At 43.5% G+C, this 18,187-nt stretch overlaps 1 protein-coding gene across 2 annotated transcripts; it reads left to right on the top strand.

Moving 5' to 3' along the window:
• The first annotated feature begins 2,940 nt into the window (after positions 1 to 2,940).
• NARS1 (asparaginyl-tRNA synthetase 1) lies at positions 2,941 to 17,851 on the top strand. 2 transcript variants are annotated; one of them, XM_024580395.3, is made up of 15 exons: positions 2,941 to 3,076; positions 4,231 to 4,313; positions 6,358 to 6,423; positions 6,519 to 6,611; positions 6,698 to 6,787; positions 7,918 to 7,996; positions 9,037 to 9,107; positions 9,836 to 9,922; positions 11,518 to 11,739; positions 11,843 to 12,042; positions 12,444 to 12,579; positions 13,353 to 13,466; positions 15,782 to 15,913; positions 16,129 to 16,260; positions 16,754 to 17,851. In XM_024580395.3, exons 1-15 carry the CDS (start codon positions 3,034 to 3,036, stop codon positions 16,883 to 16,885), a joined length of 1,680 nt encoding a protein of 559 aa, XP_024436163.2. In that variant the 5' UTR covers positions 2,941 to 3,033; the 3' UTR covers positions 16,886 to 17,851. The 2 variants fall into 2 exon arrangements, with proteins under 2 accessions (XP_024436163.2, XP_024436165.2); XM_024580397.4 differs by having other exon boundaries at positions 2,958 to 3,076; positions 4,234 to 4,313.
• The last annotated feature ends 336 nt before the right edge of the window (positions 17,852 to 18,187 follow it).

Below are 18,187 nucleotides of genomic sequence, written 5' to 3'. Positions count from 1 at the left end.
GACAGAAGAGCAACGCCATTCATTCGATTCATTCCATTTATTCCTTTATTCATGAGCACCAACAAACTTCAATTTGTTCTTGGAAGTGACCCGTTCAATGCTGCAATAAGGGAAGTTATCTTCTGGAGGGAGTTGGACTAAAGGAGACTAAGAGATAGTTCTCAATCTGTCTCTGAGTGCAAGGCTCTGTGCTAAATGCCGGGAAAGCATATTACCTCCAATCTAGTGGTGACATGTGAGGGCCACTTACCAGACCGTGAGCACGGGCCAGTGCAATGCGGGCTGTGGGCAGATAAGAAGAGAGAGGGCCCTGGGAAAGTGGAGGTGCAACCCGACCACTTTGTTTTTATTACGGGGGTAGAGACTGAGGGTGGTGGGTAGAGGGGATGGTCTTCGGGAGCTGTGGTCTCTAAAGATTCCTGCCTAGGAGCTCAGTGCAGGTCATAGACATCTGCATGGAAGTGAAATGCCTCGAGACTTCTTTGAAACCAACAAACATACCGAAAATAATATGCATCCCATTATGGGGGAGATTGCACCCTACATAAGCTAGTGGTTGAAGGCATATTTATGGCACCTCATTGAGTGTCCTAACCGACTCCCAGTAGAACATTCAGCTATTCATTCAAGTAGATGCTTCTGGGTAATGGGGCATGTATCAGTCTATTATTGCCACAATAAAGCTGTGTTACAAAATGCTGCAAAATTCAGAGGCAACATAGCAATCACTTATTCTCACTCTTGCATCTAGGGGTCAGTTGATCTGTGCGGAGCTCCATTTGGCTTTGCTCCAAGCTGCAGATTCTTCCTTGGACCAGCGTTTTGCTCCTGATGATGGCAGAAGCAAGAAAATAAGCTCAACTCTACAAGCACAGCTGAAATCTTCGCTTGCATCACATATCCTATAGTCAAAGAAAATCCACCTGGCCAAACCCTACAGAAATGAAGCAGGGATGTCTATTTCTCCCATGTAAGAAAGGGAAGCATGTGTGAATAAACAATTGTCTAATAGAAAGAGAGGGAGAGAAACACCGATGTGAGAAACATCAGTTGGTTACCTCTGGCACGCACCCTGACCAGGGACCAAACCCGGAACCCAGGCACATGTCCACTGGGCACCTTTTGCTTTGTGGGAGGACGCCCAACCCACTGGGCCACACCGGTCAAGGCCTGACCTCCATCTTGGCATCTTGCTTGCTCCGATGACACAAGCTGCCCTGTGGAGAGTCCCACATAGCAAGGAACTGAGGGAGACCTCTGGCTCACAGCCCACAAGGAACTGAATCCTGTCAATATCCACTTGAGTGGGCGTGGAAAAGGATCTACCCCAGGCGAGACTTAAGAATCTTAAATTTCACTAACTGCAACCCCAGCTGATCTCTCGATTGCAGCCTTTTAAGAGACCCTGAAGCCAGAACCTCCAGTTAAGACACTCCCAAATTCCTGACGCGCTTGGAAACTGTGTGAGGTAATAAATATTTCATTGTTTCAAGCTCTTAAGGTTTGGGGTAATTTGTTCTGCAGCAATGGATAACTAATATGTGGGCAAGCAAAAAACATTCAGCAAGAAGGGAAAAGGGAAACCTATGAAATGGGGTGAAATATTATTGAAGAAAAGTATTTGGTTCATATTCTTGATAGATTCTGAACCTGTGTGTGGAGTTATTTTTAGACTTTCTTTCATAAGAAAAATACGTTTTCCTTTGACTCAAGGACAAACTCGGGTATTCCACTAAGTTGGGAACGATGAAGCTGGCTACCATTTATTTAGTAGTTATTAGCTGCTGGGTAGTGAACTCATATTACTCTTCATAACTAGGAAAATTCAAGCTCAGACAGATTAGGTAATTTATCCCAAGACATGAATTTATTAATAGGCAGAACCAGAATTCCAACCAAGTGTGAAGCCCTAATTCTTTCCATAATTATTATGGCCTCCACATAATGATCCTTATAACTTTAAATTAAAAAATACCATAGTCCGAACCATAAATACAGAGGGATGTTCATGAAGTTAGAAAGTTAAAGTACCATATTTCAAAACAGGCAATGCGTGTGAACTAGGACAACTCTTATCTATGTTCCTCACCCTCCCCCCACCCCACCCCACCCCCACCTGCTTGCTGTTGCTCAATACCTTTGATGATAATGAAACGGCAGGTCTCTATGAATTTGAGATTAGATTTAGTTTTAAATCCTAGCTCCAAAAATCATCTCCCTCTTTCTTTCTCCTTCTCCCGGCCCCCCACCCCCCACCCCCCACCGCTTCCGGTCTATACCGCTCAGAGACCTAACCTTTCTCCTAGAGAATCAGCAACCCCCCAAGGCAGCCGAAGACATTAGTGGGACCTGGCTATTGGTCACAAGGTCCAGACCTCTGGCAGGCTAAAGATAACAGCTTGACCTAAGTTAGGTTTCACCTCCTGAGCAGTTAAGGTGGAACAACGCCCTGGCTACCGGGACAGAGGGACACTGGAAAGGACCTCAGGGCTATCTTTCAGACCTGAATCATTCCTTCACCTCCAACCAATCAGCTCCCAATGTGACCCCAAACCCCCTAACACCGTAGTGTCTTGTGACATCCCCCTGTATAATTTGTAAACTGCAGCCAGCAGGAGTGTAGTTTTGAACACTAGCTTCCCGCCTCCCTATTGGCCAATTCAATATTAAACTATATTTTCTTTCTATACTGCAAACTCCTGCTGAAGCATTTCTTTGGGCCATAGGGAGGTGGAGACGGAAAGGAGCGGGTTGCGGCCCCAGGGGCTAAAGAAGTCCTGCGTCAGTGGCCGCCCGTAGATCCGAGGAGGCGGGGCCCCCACAGTGGACCGGAAGTTACTTCTGCCCGGTCCAAATATGGCGGCCGCAGCCACACTCGCCCTTTGTCCCCTAACCTCCTTGTAACCAATGGCGCCGCGACGCTAGGGTGACTCATTGGTGCGACCTGTGCATGACAGGATCTGATGCAACGTTAGAGTCGAGGAAGCTGCAGCTGCACGCTGTGGTAACTGGGCGGCAGCGTTTTGGGAGACGATGTCCTTGGAGGTGACAGAGGCAGCTGCGAGGATGGTACTAGGTGAGTGAGTCTCGGGGACCTGGGTGTATAAGTGGGGCGGTACCCTTGTTGAGGCAGGAACCTCTTGCAGGCGGATTACCAGCATTTACTGATGGCCTGGCACAGAGTGGGCGCGCCACCACTCTTCAGACGAGAACGATCGGTGGGAGGGTGGGAGAGACCTGGGCCCACTGGGCTGGGGCTACTGGGCCCGCCCCGGGCTTCCCTCCAGTCCCCCTGTGCCCCGGGGGTGTGTGGCAGCCGGTCTGGCCCTGCCCTCTGCGAAAATCCCATGATTCAGCTGAGGCTTTGGCGCTGTGGGACGTGAGGGTAGCCCTCATGTTTGTAACTGTTCAAAGTGGTGGTCAGGAAAGGGCTTTAGAATTCTAGTCCTCTTTCACACACCCTCATTTATATTGAGATTTCCAGGCAGACTGTAGGGTGGGCCAGGGAAGGAAAAAGGAGACCTGGACTGATATCAGACTTAGTAGTTGTTAGGCCTTCTGCAGTTTGTTTCACCTCGGAGCCTCGGCTTCCTGTAAAGATCAGAGACAACTGTTCTTTATTTGACATCTGTGCACTGGCACTGGGGTAGCTGATTTGCACGTGTGACTTTATTTCACCCTCGGTACAGCCCTTCAAGATGTGTATTTGTTTTCCCTGTTTTATAGTCAAAGAAATGAGCTCGGAAAGGTTCATTGAATTCTCCAACATCTCAAGATTCTAGGCTGGTGTGGTCAACTTCAAAGCCCTTCTTTATTACTGGGGACTCAAGTAGATGGAAGCACTCTCACAGATTGAAGTGATCGGAGTTCATTTGAAAAGCTAAATTTGCAACTAGTCTGCTTTTATAAGATAAATGTCACTGAAGTAGGGGAAGATAATTGTCATATAATTTCTTTTGGACTGTGGCAATATTTTGTCCTGTCCAGGGTCTGAACCTGCAACCCAGGCACATGCCCTGACCGGAATCAAACTGGCAACCTTTCCCTTTGCGGAGGATGCCCAACCAACTGAGCCACACCAGTCAGGGCCGGGAGTGTGGCAGGTTTTTAATACAGTAAACCAGATGCTTGCTCTGTTTTCAAACATATAGGAATGATAAAGTAATTGCAGTATGAGATGACTGATAATTATTAGCCAAATCAGTAACTTACTCTCATTTTGTAAAACAGCAGAACTGTACGTCTCGGATCGAGAGGGAAATGATGCTACAGGGGATGGAACCAAGGAGAAACCTTTTAAAACAGGTCTGAAGGTAGTGTCTCTTCTCATACAAAAATGACTTTCCGTTTATTAATGACTTAGGTTGATTGTTACGTGACTTGTCAGTAAGTTATGTCAAGCTCTAGGTTTTGCAGTTTTCAGGAAAGGGAAAGTAAGGATTGTATACAGATACGTAGCTTTAAGAGAGTGAGATCTGCGTCTAAACATATTTGAACATTTTTGAAGGGCATCTTCTTTTCTTCCTTATTCAGCATTGCATCTTAGAAACTGTCTCTCGAGTGGGTTAGATGGCCAGTTTTTCAATTCTTGTCGAAATAAAAATCTGCTTCCCTCAGTTCCATTGAGCTCATGTCCAGGTTTCTTCCAAAATGACTCGTAAGAGGCCTCTTGGTGAATTTACTGCTAGAATCCTGATGTGATCTTGAGCCTGGAGACTCAAAGGTTTAGATTATATCACCAAACCAAGAGTGGTTTGAGAAATGGGCACGTTTCTCAGAACATGTGCTCCATAACATGTGCTCCTGAGTCTGGAGCCTGAAGCCAGATGCTAACTTATTAATGTCTTCTTACTTCCCAGGGCCTAGAATCCTCACATGAGTTTAGCATATTCTTTCTGAGCAGACTTAAATGGAAAGCTAACTACAGAACAGAGGTTTTTCAAGAGCATCAACTCAGAACTTGAGTGCTAGGTAACTTGATTGGCTCAGGTTAATGTGTGGTCAGCAAGACATCCCTCCTAAAACAGCCATGGGTGTGCAAATGTCTGCACCTGCGTGTAAGCAGGTGGTTGAAGCTCCCTCCTTGAACAGCACTAGGAAGGCTCTGCCCTGACACTTCTTTCTGGCTGTCTGGGCCTGGCCAGTCCCCCTTTTGTTAGCTATGTTCCAACATTTAGGTTATCATCAAGTGTTCCTGTCTTAGGAGCATCCTCTCCTTTCTCAGGTCACACTCTAGTTGTGCTTTGGCGTGTCATACATAGGTCTTGCTTTTTAACTCTTAGGGGGAAATCTTTCTCTCATTTCTGGGTCGTTGGGGCGACTTGGGCTCCCCAAAATGACAATGTTGTTTCGGTGAATGTTTGCAGAATGTCGCTGTTAGCAAATGCGTGCCATTCTGATTGGCGGAATAACAGTTTGGCTCCTTCCATTTCGGTGATGTAGAAGGAAGGGTCAATAGAGAGTCAGGTGTTAAGTGACTTCCTGATCATTAGCAAATATCCCTACAAAGTCTGATTGTTAAAAATACGAATTCTTAGACGTTTTTTGAAAGATTCAGGTTTCCTCCTCCTCTGTACCAATCGCTGAGTTGGAACTACTGTTAAAACAAGAGGAAGGGCGCTTTTTAAGTTTGGAAACTAGACCTTTAGAAAAGGTCACTTTCTGTAAGCTTCAGATCTTATCATTGGAGAGAGTAATTCCACACATTTCTTGGTTGGGAGACATAACGTGGGAGACAATTTGAAGGAATATTTGAAACACTTAATAAAACATCTTTTACTACTTTCAGCTACCTGTTTTGTTTTGTTTTGTTTTTTAACAACAATACCAACTACGAAGTAGTACATGACACACCACCACGTGACGTGTCCCAGGGTTAGTGAACATGGTGTTCCGCACACTGTAATTTTTCTATTTCGGTGAAACTGAGCCCTTTGTGTTCTTAGCCATTATTTTGTTGCTAGAGTTCCAGAATTGACGTACCTGTTTCTTAGCAAGGATTAACCATTCGGGTGTGATCTGTAATTGGCTTTTGCTATTCGCTGTTTCCTCTGTTGTCAGCATACCTCCCTCGGGTCCCTACGTCACTTAAAATCCATTGCTTCTAGTCTTCCTGTGCTGGGAAACAACTGTGTACTGAACTTGCTAGAATTATGGCAGAAGGGTCGGAGGGCTAAGCAACATGTCTTAGTCCTCTAACTGGTCATTCTGTCAACGCGGACTTTTGGCTCTCGGCGTCTTCTTGGCTCCTGATTATGCTCTAGACGGTTGAGGTTGCCTCATAATTAAGGTGTTATTTTGATCTCAGATACTGTACAATGTTAAGGATATTTTCTTTTTCTCTCCCCTCCCCCCAAGGCTTTGATGACAGTGGGAAGAGAACCATTTCCTACCATTTACGTAGATTCACAAAAAGAAAATGAGGTAGGGTGATCCAGACACTTTATAGAGTTTTATTTTCTGAATAAACTCATCAGAACATAGAGATCTGGAGAAATTAAATATGTTTTTCTCTCTAGCGATGGGATGTTATTTCTAAATCACAGATGAAGAACATTAAGAAAATGTGGCATAGGGAACAAATGAAGAGTGAGTCCCGGGAAAAGAAAGAGGTGAGCAATGAATGTGCAACCAGGAACATTTGTAAAGCTAGAACACTCGAAACCATGTTAACAAATGGCTTTCTCATTAAAATTAGGCAGAAGACAATTTGAGGAGAGAGAAGAACCTGGAAGAAGCAAAGAAGATTACCATTAAAAACGATCCAAGTCTTCCAGAGCCAAAATGTGTGAGTGTGGCCCGTACTGTTGCAAACACGTCACGCTGCTGTTTCTTTGTCTGCAGAACCTGCGCGTGGCTTGTTCTTCGGGTTATCTATCTCTCCTTCCCTTCTAAAAGGGAAGGAGAGGAATAATGTTTTAGAATTTTGAGGCTAGTGGTTCTTTTGGAGTTCTTTTTTTTGTAAGGTTTTGTTTATATTTACTTTTAGAGAGAGGGGAGGAAAGGAGAGAAACATCGATGCAAGAGAGAAACTTTGATTGGTTGCCTCTCATACACACACCTACTGGGACCAAACCTGCCCCCCAGGCCCGTCCCCCTGCCAGAAATCAAACCGATGACCTTTTCCCTTTGCAGGATGATGCCCAACCAGCTGAGCCACCCTGGTCAGGGCTGGGGTTCATTTTCTTGTAAAGTTTAGTCATTGTGTGATGAACGAATTCTGTCTTCGATGAAAAGCTGGCAGACCTAGGATCCTGCCTGGCTGTGCTGTGTGGTGTTGGTCCTCTTCCTCACCATAAAGTGAAGAGATGGAAATTGATTTTTTAAATACTGATACATACAAAGTTTTTTGATTTTATGAAATTGTTTTTTTCCTCCATTCCTTCTAGAACAATGCTGGATGATGCGTGGGCACGCTGAGATTTCAGATGGTTCTGATTGCTGATGAATTGTCCTATTTTCCCTGTTTCCTTAGGGGTGAAGCTGTTTTCCTGTCTGTATTTACCATCCCCTTGGCTCATCATCTGTCTCCTTCATCCCCCAAACAAAAAGCTAGCCAGCCTGGTAACTGTGACCACCTAGAGTGTCTGGAGGGACTGCGAGGCCAGGGAAAGGGCTCCGTGTGGACTTGGGTTGTTGCTATTGTGAATTCATTTACTCATTGAGTTTCTGTAGAGACATCTGAAATTCTGGGTGATTCTCATTGTTTTGCAGTAAGAGAAAGAAGACTCGGATTTTTTTTAATCACTCAGTGTGGTGACATTTTTTGGTTCTGACCTGCAGTGGAGTAACTGATCTGTAATTTTGGACCATTTGTGAATTTTTAACCCTTTACTATTATCCATCTAATAATAGTGAAAAAGTTGGTATGTTGTAAGTGACACAGTTGGTCAAATGTTATTTATTTTAATTTGACAGGTGAAGATTCACGCATTAGAAGGATATAGAGGCCAAAGAGTAAAGGTGTTTGGCTGGGTCCACAGGCTGCGTAGACAAGGTAAATGCATAGCTTTCCTTCTCTCTCTTTTATTGAAATATCCCTGGTCTTAAATGAAGAGGAATGTACAAACATTTACTTGGAGGTATTTTGATTTTTGGGTGCTACCTTTTTAAAAGAGATAGTGATTTAGATCCTAAACTTGTTCTTATTTAATATGATTATGAAAAATTTAAATATTATTTAAATATTATTTAACTGTAAGCAAGCACAGTGATCAGAAGGTATCCAATAAATATTTGTCTGATTGAACTTAATTACTTAATGAAAAATAGGAAGCAGAGAGCCAAAAACTTACGTGTGGCAGTAGTGGTGACACTTACAATTAGTACGTTTGCATTCTGCTTCTCTCTGGGTCCCGATGTTTTGCTTTCTCTTTTTATTATCTTATTACATGTGCCTTATTGTAAATGGTTCTCAGACCCTTTGTAAAACAAGTGTGATGTAAATGTGGAAAAGAATGATTCTGTACAACAGTGTTTCCGTGCCCCCCACTGAGCGCACAGCACCATTGGGTGCTGTGGGGGCGTCAGCGGCTGATGGGACATAGCCCCTCGTCCCGCGTCGCTTCCTGGCTTTCCCGTGATGATGTGGGTCCTGAGGGTCACGTCAGACTCGAAGGTAAAACAGAGGAGGTAGAGGCCTTACAAACACTGAGTAGCAATGGAACCAGTGGACACTTCAGAGGAAGGGGGCCACTGGGGACGTTTGAACTCTCAGTGTCAACCTTGGAGTTTCCTTTCCATAAATTAGGAGAAAGTACTTGTTTTTTTACAGATTTTTTAAAAAAGATTTTATTCATTTATTTTTAGAGGGGAAGGGAAGGAGAAAGATAGGAAGAGAAACATCCATGCGTGATTGCCTCTCGAGTACCCCATACTGGGGACCTGGTCCGCAATCCAGGCATGTGCCCTGACTGGGAATCGAACTGGGGATCCTATGGTTCTCAGGCCTCTCAATCCACTGAGCCACACCAGCCAGGGTAGTACTTTCAAGTGCCTTGAGAGTAGTCTGGCTAGATTTCTCTTTCTCATTTTCAGGAAAGAATTTAATGTTCCTGGTGCTGCGGGATGGTACAGGGTATCTTCAGTGTGTCTTGTCGGATGATCTGGTAAATATTTTCTTTTATTTGTGGTTGAAAATTTGATTTTTTTCAGTAGGTCCATTTGTTGTTAGTTTTGAGAATTTTAGGATCTGTATACATATTTTAAACTGTTATTATGGAAAACATTGATTTGTGGGGGGAAAGCCTAGTTTATCCCGTGAAACTCCTCACGGTCTGGACTTGGTTGATTGCATCCTGAGGTATCATAAACTGGAGTTTGGGTCTAATCAGACTTTTGAGGGGGCACCACTATTTCATGGGCAAAGCTGTGTTCTTCCAATTGCATCCCTGTGAAGCACATAATTTTTTCTTTTCAATGACTTGTGGGTTCAGGTATTTATAGCCTGGTCCCTGCATTATAAAGTTCCCCATCACTTTTCTTCTAATGATTTTATCAAGTATTGATGATCGTCTTAGCTTAGATCAACTCTGTATTAATTTAAGTCTGAATTTTAAAGAAAAACAAGCATTCAGATATTTTTAAGAGATGTGCCAGTGTCATACATGTCTATGTATGTAAAGAATGTATTTACATGTGTATGTATTTTAAGATGTAGATAAATCTGTTATAAAAATAGCTATTCTTTATTAATAGTAAAAATTGATGGCCACCTTCTTATTTTACTAGTTTTGGACCAGATAACTTGTTTGTAAATAATCCCCTTTGTTTTCTGTACATTAGACTATTTCAATGTAAATGTGAATCGCTGAATTTGAACTTGATCTTTTTATAGTGTCAGTGTTACAATGGAGTAGTCTTGTCCACTGAGAGTAGTGTTGCAGTGTATGGAATGCTGAATCTTACCCCAAAGGGCAAGCAGGTGAGTGGGTCGAGTTTCCCACTGGATGAATAGGTGTTTGTTTTCCAGTGTCTTTATTTGTACTTTTGGTATTTGGCATGTAAGTACACAAGTATGATGCACCTGCTACATTTAGTATGCCTTTGCCAGTGAAATCCTACTGCGCAGCTCATAAGATGTAACAAACTGAGGAATTTCCAACCTCATAGAATTCCTGAATAATCCTCATGAGCTAAAATGTAGCCACTTTGTTGTGGGTGTGTGAATAACTTTTCGGCTAAGTAGAAATAAAAACTTGACAGTCTACCCAAGAAATTGCAGGAAAGAGCAGTAATGTATTAGTAAGGAGTAATCTGAAAATTTCTGAATAGAACTTGAAAACCTCTTTTTAAAAAGTTAAATGTTAACTCTGATATTCAGAAAGGTGTTTGTGCCCCAGCCAACAGGCACATGGCCTGTACCAGTTACAGTTATGTGTTGGTAATTATTGCTCAGATCACTACTACTGTGGTTTGTATCGGTTGGCCAGGAAAGAGAACAAACGTGGGACATGCTAACCACTAGAGGGAGCCCCTAGAGGCTACCTGATAGACCTAAAATACTGATGCGAGAGAGTCAGAGTCCATGGGAAAGAGCCTGTGTTGAGAATGAATCTAAGTTCCTGGGTCTCCCTGGGAATTACTGCGATGGGAAAGGGAGAGCTTTTTTGCAAAGTTACTGGCTATCTGGTTTGGACACCAAGATAATTATATATCCCACGATATGCAGCTTCTGAAATGAATTGCTTTTAATGGACTTATCAGGGAGAATTTGAATGTTACTCTACATCTCTTCCGAAGAGAAACAGCTTTTAGTAAAATCTTTGCATTTAAGGAGTTTTTCAATGAGAGTAGTATGTTATTTGAAATTATTGACAAAGGCTAGAAAGGTAAACCAAAATGTTAATAGTAGTTAGTGGTTACTCCAAGTTGTGGGATTGTAGTTTATTTTTTAGTTTGTGCTTTTTAATTTTTGAGAGACTTCAATGTGTATTTATTCTGAAAAGTCTATTAAATATGTCAATATAAGATTGAATGATTGGGTCTGTTAGAGGGGTAGGCAAATAGTGATGAGGTTCCTAGAAATATCAGATTACCAGAAATTTTTGTAGTCAAGTGAAAGCTTGAACTGCTCACTGCCCAACAGCCAGTAAGTCAAAGGACAAGGAGTTGGGGTAGTAAGGAAAGCGGCTTTATTTGGAGAGCCAGCAAGCCAAGGAGGTGGCGGACTAGCACCCTGAAGAACCACCTTGAGAAAGTACAGAATTCAGGCATCTTTTATGTCCGGGGATGGGGGGATTTGAAGTCAGGAGGTGATAAACAGTCACCATTTTTCGTAGTGGCAAGCAGGGAGGTTGTGTCAGTAGTTCTGAGGCTTCAGGTCAGACCCTTAAATAAGGGCTTGTCCATGCGCAGGACTGAGCAGAAGATTCTGACCAACATGTTAGGGGACTGGGCCGCTTTACAAGGCAGAGTCAGAACAACTGATTATCTGACATACGGTAAAATCTTTACTATGGGAAATTTTTTTGTTTTCCTTCCCTTTCATTCCCCACATCCCCCTTTTAAAAAATGCAGGCTCCTGGGGGCCACGAGCTGAGCTGTGACTTCTGGGAGCTGATCGGGTTGGCCCCCGCTGGAGGAGCTGATAACCTGATCAACGAAGAGTCCGATGTTGACGTCCAGCTCAACCACAGACACATGATGATCCGCGGAGAAAACATGTCCAAAATCCTGAGGGCTCGCTCCGTGGTCACCAGGTGCTTTAGAGACCACTTCTTCGACCGGGGCTACTGTGAGGTGCGTGTGTGCCCGTCCCCGTCTGCAGACGGTGCCTTTGCCTTCTTACGGGTGAATAGGGGCGCCGCCACCGGCCTTCCTTCACTCCTTTTCCTTTGCACAGGTGACTCCTCCTACATTAGTGCAGACACAAGTGGAGGGAGGTGCCACGCTCTTCAAGCTTGACTATTTTGGGGAAGAGGCCTTTCTGACTCAGTCCTCTCAGCTGTACCTAGAGACCTGCCTCCCAGCGCTGGGGGATGTTTTTTGTATCGCACAGTCGTACAGGGCAGAGCAATCCAGAACACGAAGGCACCTGGCTGAGTATGCGACGTCTCTTTGTTTTTATTTTAAAAAGTTCTTAAAGAAAATGTTTTGGAGAAGCAATCTTGTGTATGTAAATGTGTCAGTGTACCAAGAAGGTATATGAAGGGCAGTTGAATCAATTAATTGAAACCATGTTAAGAAGTTTTGCCTCTTAGGCCATAGCTAACTGAGACCTTCCTTTTACTTTGTCTTGATCCTTTATGGCTAACGGAATACATGAGAATTCACTATTTGAAGGGGAAAGGTGGGTGTATGGTCTGAAACTAATTGGTACAGTTGGGGGCGGTTGGCAAGGATGGAATTTTACCTTTCTGGAAGTTTCTTAATGTTAAAGTCCTCGCTCAGGAGAAACTTAGTAGACGCGAAGAGCAGCTCTGAGCTACTGTCTCGTTCTTCAGATACACTCACGTGGAGGCCGAGTGCCCTTTCCTGACCTTTGAGGAGCTCCTGAACCGGCTGGAGGACTTGGTTTGTGACGTGGTAGATAGAGTCTTGAAATCACCTGTGGCGAGCGTAGTGTATGACCTCAACCCGGTAGGTCTAGTGTTTTATGGAAATACAAAATGACGATTCCTTTTGGAAGGCAGTGATGCTTTCAGCCTCAGTTCTTTTACAGGTTAAGTGGGTTGGTGAGCTTTGAAATAAGTGGCTAATAAGTGCCACTTCTCCAAGCTGATTCAAAAGCGAACTAACCAAGAATATGTAAACAGTTTCAAACGTACACATACATACACAATGGAGGAGATAAGGTCATCTGTGGCTTTACTTTTGTTAGGGACAAATTAACTGGACTGCGCAGTAAGCGATAAGGAGGGTGCTCAATGACTGGTGCATTTCAGTAAAAGCAGAGTGGCCTTTGACAATGGCCGTCTGTAGTTTCACACCGGTGGGTTCGGGGAATAATGAGTTGGCTGGAGTTATTTCATACTCTCGCGTGTTACCACAGAGGTTTGCAGGTAGGTGAGCACACTAGTCAGGTCCCCTCGTCTCCCCCTCAAATCCGAGCCCAGCAGAAAGTTTGAGCCGCTTCTATCTAAAACATTTTGACATTCCTTCCAGGGGAGTACCTGAAAAGTGAAAGCATTTAAAAATATTTTTCTACTTGTGCATTTTTTTAAAAATTGCCAATAATTTCATAACATTTTAACCTAGGAGGAAGTTCATACATGTTTTTCATTTTAGCAATGTCCACACTGATTTTTAGCCTGAAATAATATTTTACAATAATACTGAGTAGTTTTTCTTAAAGTGGGAATTTTAGTGTTAACAATTTCTTTATATACACTGCATTTTCCCTTCTACTGTAGAACTTCAAGCCCCCCAAACGGCCTTTCAAACGGATGAACTATTCAGATGCTATTGTGTGGCTGAAAGAACACAACATAAAGAAAGAAGATGGGACTTTCTATGAATTTGGGGAGGTATGTGTGCCTCTCTAGTCATTGTTTCAAAGACGGCAGCGCGCTAACGTGGATTGCTGCTTCTGTGTAATTCGCCAGTGGTGCAGAGGCGTCTGCTTGCCATCAAGCAGATGACCACAGAGCCTTCTCCCTGGGGCTGGCGGAGGATTCATTGACCTAGTCGCAGAGGAAGCCTTAGAACAGTGCCTCTCTGTGGTGCTCAGTGAATGTGAGCAAGTTTTTAGCTGCCGCGCCTCACCTTTGCCTCTTCTCTCTCCTTCCGTGATCAGTCATAAACTCCGGTTGTAATTCTCTAGGCTGTCAGGCTGCTTCAAAAGTTGTGAACTGTAAAATTACATGCAAAGGTTGGTGGGTTTGTTTCGTGTTTTTTTTTGTCTGGAGAAAGTATCTGGCTTTTTCAAAAAGGTTTCCTCCCCATAAAAGAGTGGATCAAAATTCCTTCATGTGGAGGGGATTCAAAGAAGAAAATAACCACTTGTTAGACCTTGGCCAGGTAGCTCAGTTTCTTAGAGTGTTGTCCCTGTATGCCAGGGTTGCAGGTTCAATCCCCAATCAGGGCACACACAAGAAACAACCAGTGAATGCGTAAGGAAGTGGAAAACAAATCAATGTTTCTCTCGCACTCCCTCTGTCTCTCAAAATCAATAATTTTTTTTTCAAGAAAAGAAAAGAGCCATTGGTTAAAATGCAAAACCAAGAGAGAACTTGATGGGAAAGGTGGCCTAGTGCCCCAGATAAACTGAGCTTGTACCCCAGTGTTGCCTGGGACCGTGGCATATCGGGACGACGCTCACACCAGCGGAGCTACCTGGCCAGGGCAGGAGCGTGGGGCAGTGCAGTTGGGGGCACTATTCTAAGCCCTCTTCCCTGTGCATTTAACCATTCCTTTGCATATGCAAATCCAACCGTTCTACCGATGAAATGCAACTGCCGCTCATGAGACTTTTGTTTTGTTTTTAGAAGGAATTTATAGAGAGGACAAACAGTAGACTTGACCTATATAATTACTCTTACTGCTTCATGAACTCAGTTGATGAGATATAATAGAATTTTGTACTGAAAACTTAAGAACTGTTACTACCTACTACTTAGCACAGTGTTGTGATTGAGTGGAAAGAACACAAGCTTTGGAGTAAGAAGGCCCCCCAGGTGGGCTTAGCTCCCACCTCTGTGCTTACTGCTGTATAACTGCTGAACTTATACACGTGAAGTGTAGACACTGCTGAAAGCCAGTGGCCCTGCTCTCTGGTTCCATCTCTCTGCCTTAGAGCGAACATCCACTTCACAAAGTTGTGGGGACTCAATGAGCAAAACGCCTGGCAGGGTCCCTGGAAGCCCTTGGAGCAGGTCAGCCCTTCCTCCACACCCATACACGTAAGAGCACTGGAGTAGTGAGTGGTCTTCAGACTTTTGGGGATGTGCAGGAAGACCCCTTTCCCCCACTAATCCTTTTGCAGAACTCCAGGACATAAAGCTGAGAGAGCAGAGCTCCTCACTCCCCGCCCAGCTCCTCCCTGTACTTAGAGGGCACAGGGCTCCAGGGCCTGGAGCTTGGAAACAGTGGGGCCAGGCGGTTGCTAAGCCCCATTTCAGTTCCTACATTAAACAAATCAATGAGTCTTGTCCAGTTCTTTCACCCATTCTTACTGGGACAGAGTTTCCAGTTCTCACTGGAATTTATGAGTGGTTTACAGCAGGGTGTTTTGAGAGAAACAGATGCATCATCATCTAACAGTTCTCGGCTAACTATTCCACATGTGGTTACACTTAAAATTTGATGTTGGTTATTTGTCTTACTATCATTGAAGGCATTTAGATTTATTATAATAGGAAAGAAGTACAGGTAGCAGGAGAGTTTAAAGATCGTTGTTATTAATAACACACACGAGATCAATGATGTTCTGGAGAATTCACTGATTAGCTTATGCCTTACGGGACTAAGTGGGCTGTGTTTGCTTCCGAGCTGGGTAGAACTGGCCGCTGGAAAAATAACTGAGCAATGTCTAGTCACAGTGATAATGACGTGAGTGATTTTTTTGGTTTGGGGGGTTTTTCCCTCAAGCAGCATGGCACGGGAGACATATTGTGGAAGGAGACAGATCTTTTTACAGTTCATTTAATAACGATGCGTTTTTTAATACATGTATTTGTGTTTGAAAGACCTGTCCCTTCCACCGTGTGTGCGGGGTCTGGCGGGTGTGCGTTCTCCACGGTGTCGCATGAAGAAGATGAAGGGCAGCCACCGGGTGGAAGAGCTGCTTCTGTCTTGTTGCCTTTCGAGCTGTAAGTGTTAATGAAGTCTTGTTTAACCTCAGGATATCCCAGAAGCTCCTGAGAGACTGATGACGGACACCATTAATGAGCCCATCTTGCTGTGTCGATTTCCTGTGGAGATCAAGTCCTTCTACATGCAGCGATGTCCCGAGGACTCCTGCCTCACCGAATCTGTCAGTTGTGATTCGAATAGTATTGAGGTTTTTTGGTCCTCTGGTAGGGTTTAACATACCTGGCTAAATTGCGGAATTTGAATAGTGTTTCAGTTCTGCATGATCATAGTACTCCTTCAGCTGTAGGGGCTTTGTGGTGATTTCCATTTAGGCGCGAGAGCAGCGCCTGACTGAGAGCCTGCTCGTGACTGCATTTGCTTTTCCTGTTTCCAAAGGTCGACGTGCTGATGCCCAACGTCGGTGAGATTGTGGGAGGCTCGATGCGTATCTGGGATAGCGAAGAAATTCTGGCGGGCTATAAAAGGGAAGGAATTGACCCCACACCCTACTACTGGTACACAGATCAGGTAAAAACATGCGGTTTTCCGTCGTTATGGTGTTGTGTAAAGTGAAATTGAAAAGGAGATAATGCAGGGTGGGCCTTTGGCATTTAAAGAGCTGTTTCCAGTGTCATGGTTGTAATAGTGTCTCATGGATATTGCTCATTTGGTTTGGGCTAACAATATGTTAACTTCATTTGAAACACTGCTCAACTGCTGGCCTTGCTCATTACTACTGAGTTTTTAAACATTTGTCATCAGATCTGGCCAATATCTAGTGCTATGTTTCATTTGCCTCTTCTACCCAGAGACACTGACTTAGCTTAAGTGTTTGAAATCTCCCCTTTCCAAGGTGGCACTTAGTCCCTGGTTTATTTTTCATATCAGGTTGTTTCCTCACATGTGAGTAAATTAAGTGCTGACTTCTTAACGACAAAAAGCTAACTCATTTCACAGTAGAAAATTTTAAGTATTTTAGAAAAGATTGTAAACTAAGCATAGTCCTCTCTTTTTTAAACAGAGAAAATACGGCACCTGTCCTCATGGAGGATATGGCTTGGGCTTGGAACGATTCTTAACCTGGATTCTGAATAGGTATCACATCCGAGACGTGTGCTTGTACCCGCGCTTCGTCCAGCGCTGCAAGCCGTGACCGACGCCTCCCGAAGCACTACGGCACGAACACGGTTCGTGGTTCAGGAGAGCAACAGACTGCCTCGTTACTCAGAACAAAAAGCCAAGATCTTCCCTTTTCACCCCATGGGGCTATATCTGGTTCTGTTTTCTCTTCTTGTTTTCTGTTCCTGCTGCCACAAAAGCAATCCAAACACTGGAACATAAAGTGACACTGCGGTTGTCATTTAAAAAAAAAATATCTAGTACAAAAATTTGGGAGAGACACGTGGCATGTAACTCTGCTGTTATGAATACATTTCAGCATTTTATAGAATTAGAGGTTATAATATTTGTACCATATACACCATATCTATATAGTTAAACAGTTTTTAATTATGGCCTAACACATTCCAGTTACTTAAACTTTCCGTCCTTCTAAGTTTAACTGAAATTCTTTAATTGGCATCATTTTATTGTATCAAGGAGTTAAACATCTTGGGAAGATTGACACAATGGTGTAAAAATGTGCTAGTATTAGAACAGTATAATTCAACAATAGAAACTGGAATCAAATCTGGAATCAAATCAATAGTCTCTTGCATCAATTATTAGTCTTTTCTAAATCCGTATAGCTGCTTATAATTCTGAGGCATACAAATTGATACAGAAGAATTTGTAATTTGAAGAGCAAAATTGTTTTTCAGTACTTCAGTGAACAGCATCCTTCCTAGCATTAATTTGAGCTAAAGGCAGACCTTCCTCCTTTCCTGGTAGCTCCTAAATAATTAAGAATAAATATGTTCCAAAGAGCTTATTCATGACAGCTGTAAGTGACTAAGTCATGCCCACCGCGACCGCTGATCTAACCCGCACATCCGTAGTCACTCTCGGCGGACTGACTGACTGGCCTCATTTCAGGTTTGGTTAGTACCTTCCCCAAATGCATGTCATGTGTTTTCGGGCTGTGCTCCCAGCAATCAATAAACGAACACACGAGAAAACTCTTGCTGGCTCAAGTCTTTTTAAAGCCGAACGTCTCTGTCTCACATGAGTTCATGTGTTCACATTTTTTTATCTTTTTATTTTTCATAATGTAATTTTTATGATGTGAAGTTAGATATTAAATTTAGAAGGCATTACTAACATTATGTGGTAATGAAAAGGAATGATTTTTAATAGTTAAGTGTAGGTCCATGTGCCTCAGTTGGTTGGAGCATCATCTGGTAGCCAAAGGGTCATGGGTTTGATTCCTGGTCAGGGCACATACCTAGGTGGCGGGTTCAATCCCTGGTCCGGGTGCATATGGTCCCAAAGATACGGAAGGCAACCAACCAATTGA

This window comes from Desmodus rotundus, chromosome 10, assembly GCF_022682495.2.
Source record: "Desmodus rotundus isolate HL8 chromosome 10, HLdesRot8A.1, whole genome shotgun sequence".
Lineage (NCBI taxonomy): Eukaryota > Metazoa > Chordata > Mammalia > Chiroptera > Phyllostomidae > Desmodus > Desmodus rotundus.
The sequence above is the reverse complement of the archived record's forward strand: the minus strand, read 5'-3'. Positions and strand labels throughout refer to the sequence as shown.

What these genes read in the sequence shown, in the direction of transcription:
- NARS1 (XM_024580395.3), top strand. Translation starts at nt 3,034, where the DNA reads ATGTCCTTGGAGGTGACAGAGGCAGCTGCGAGGATGGTACTAG. An exon ending in CCACAGGCTGCGTAGACAAG is followed by an intron (nt 7,997 to 9,036) that starts GTAAATGCATAG and finishes TCTCATTTTCAG; the next exon opens with GAAAGAATTTAATGTTCCTG. An exon ending in TTACCCCAAAGGGCAAGCAG is followed by an intron (nt 9,923 to 11,517) that starts GTGAGTGGGTCG and finishes TAAAAAATGCAG; the next exon opens with GCTCCTGGGGGCCACGAGCT.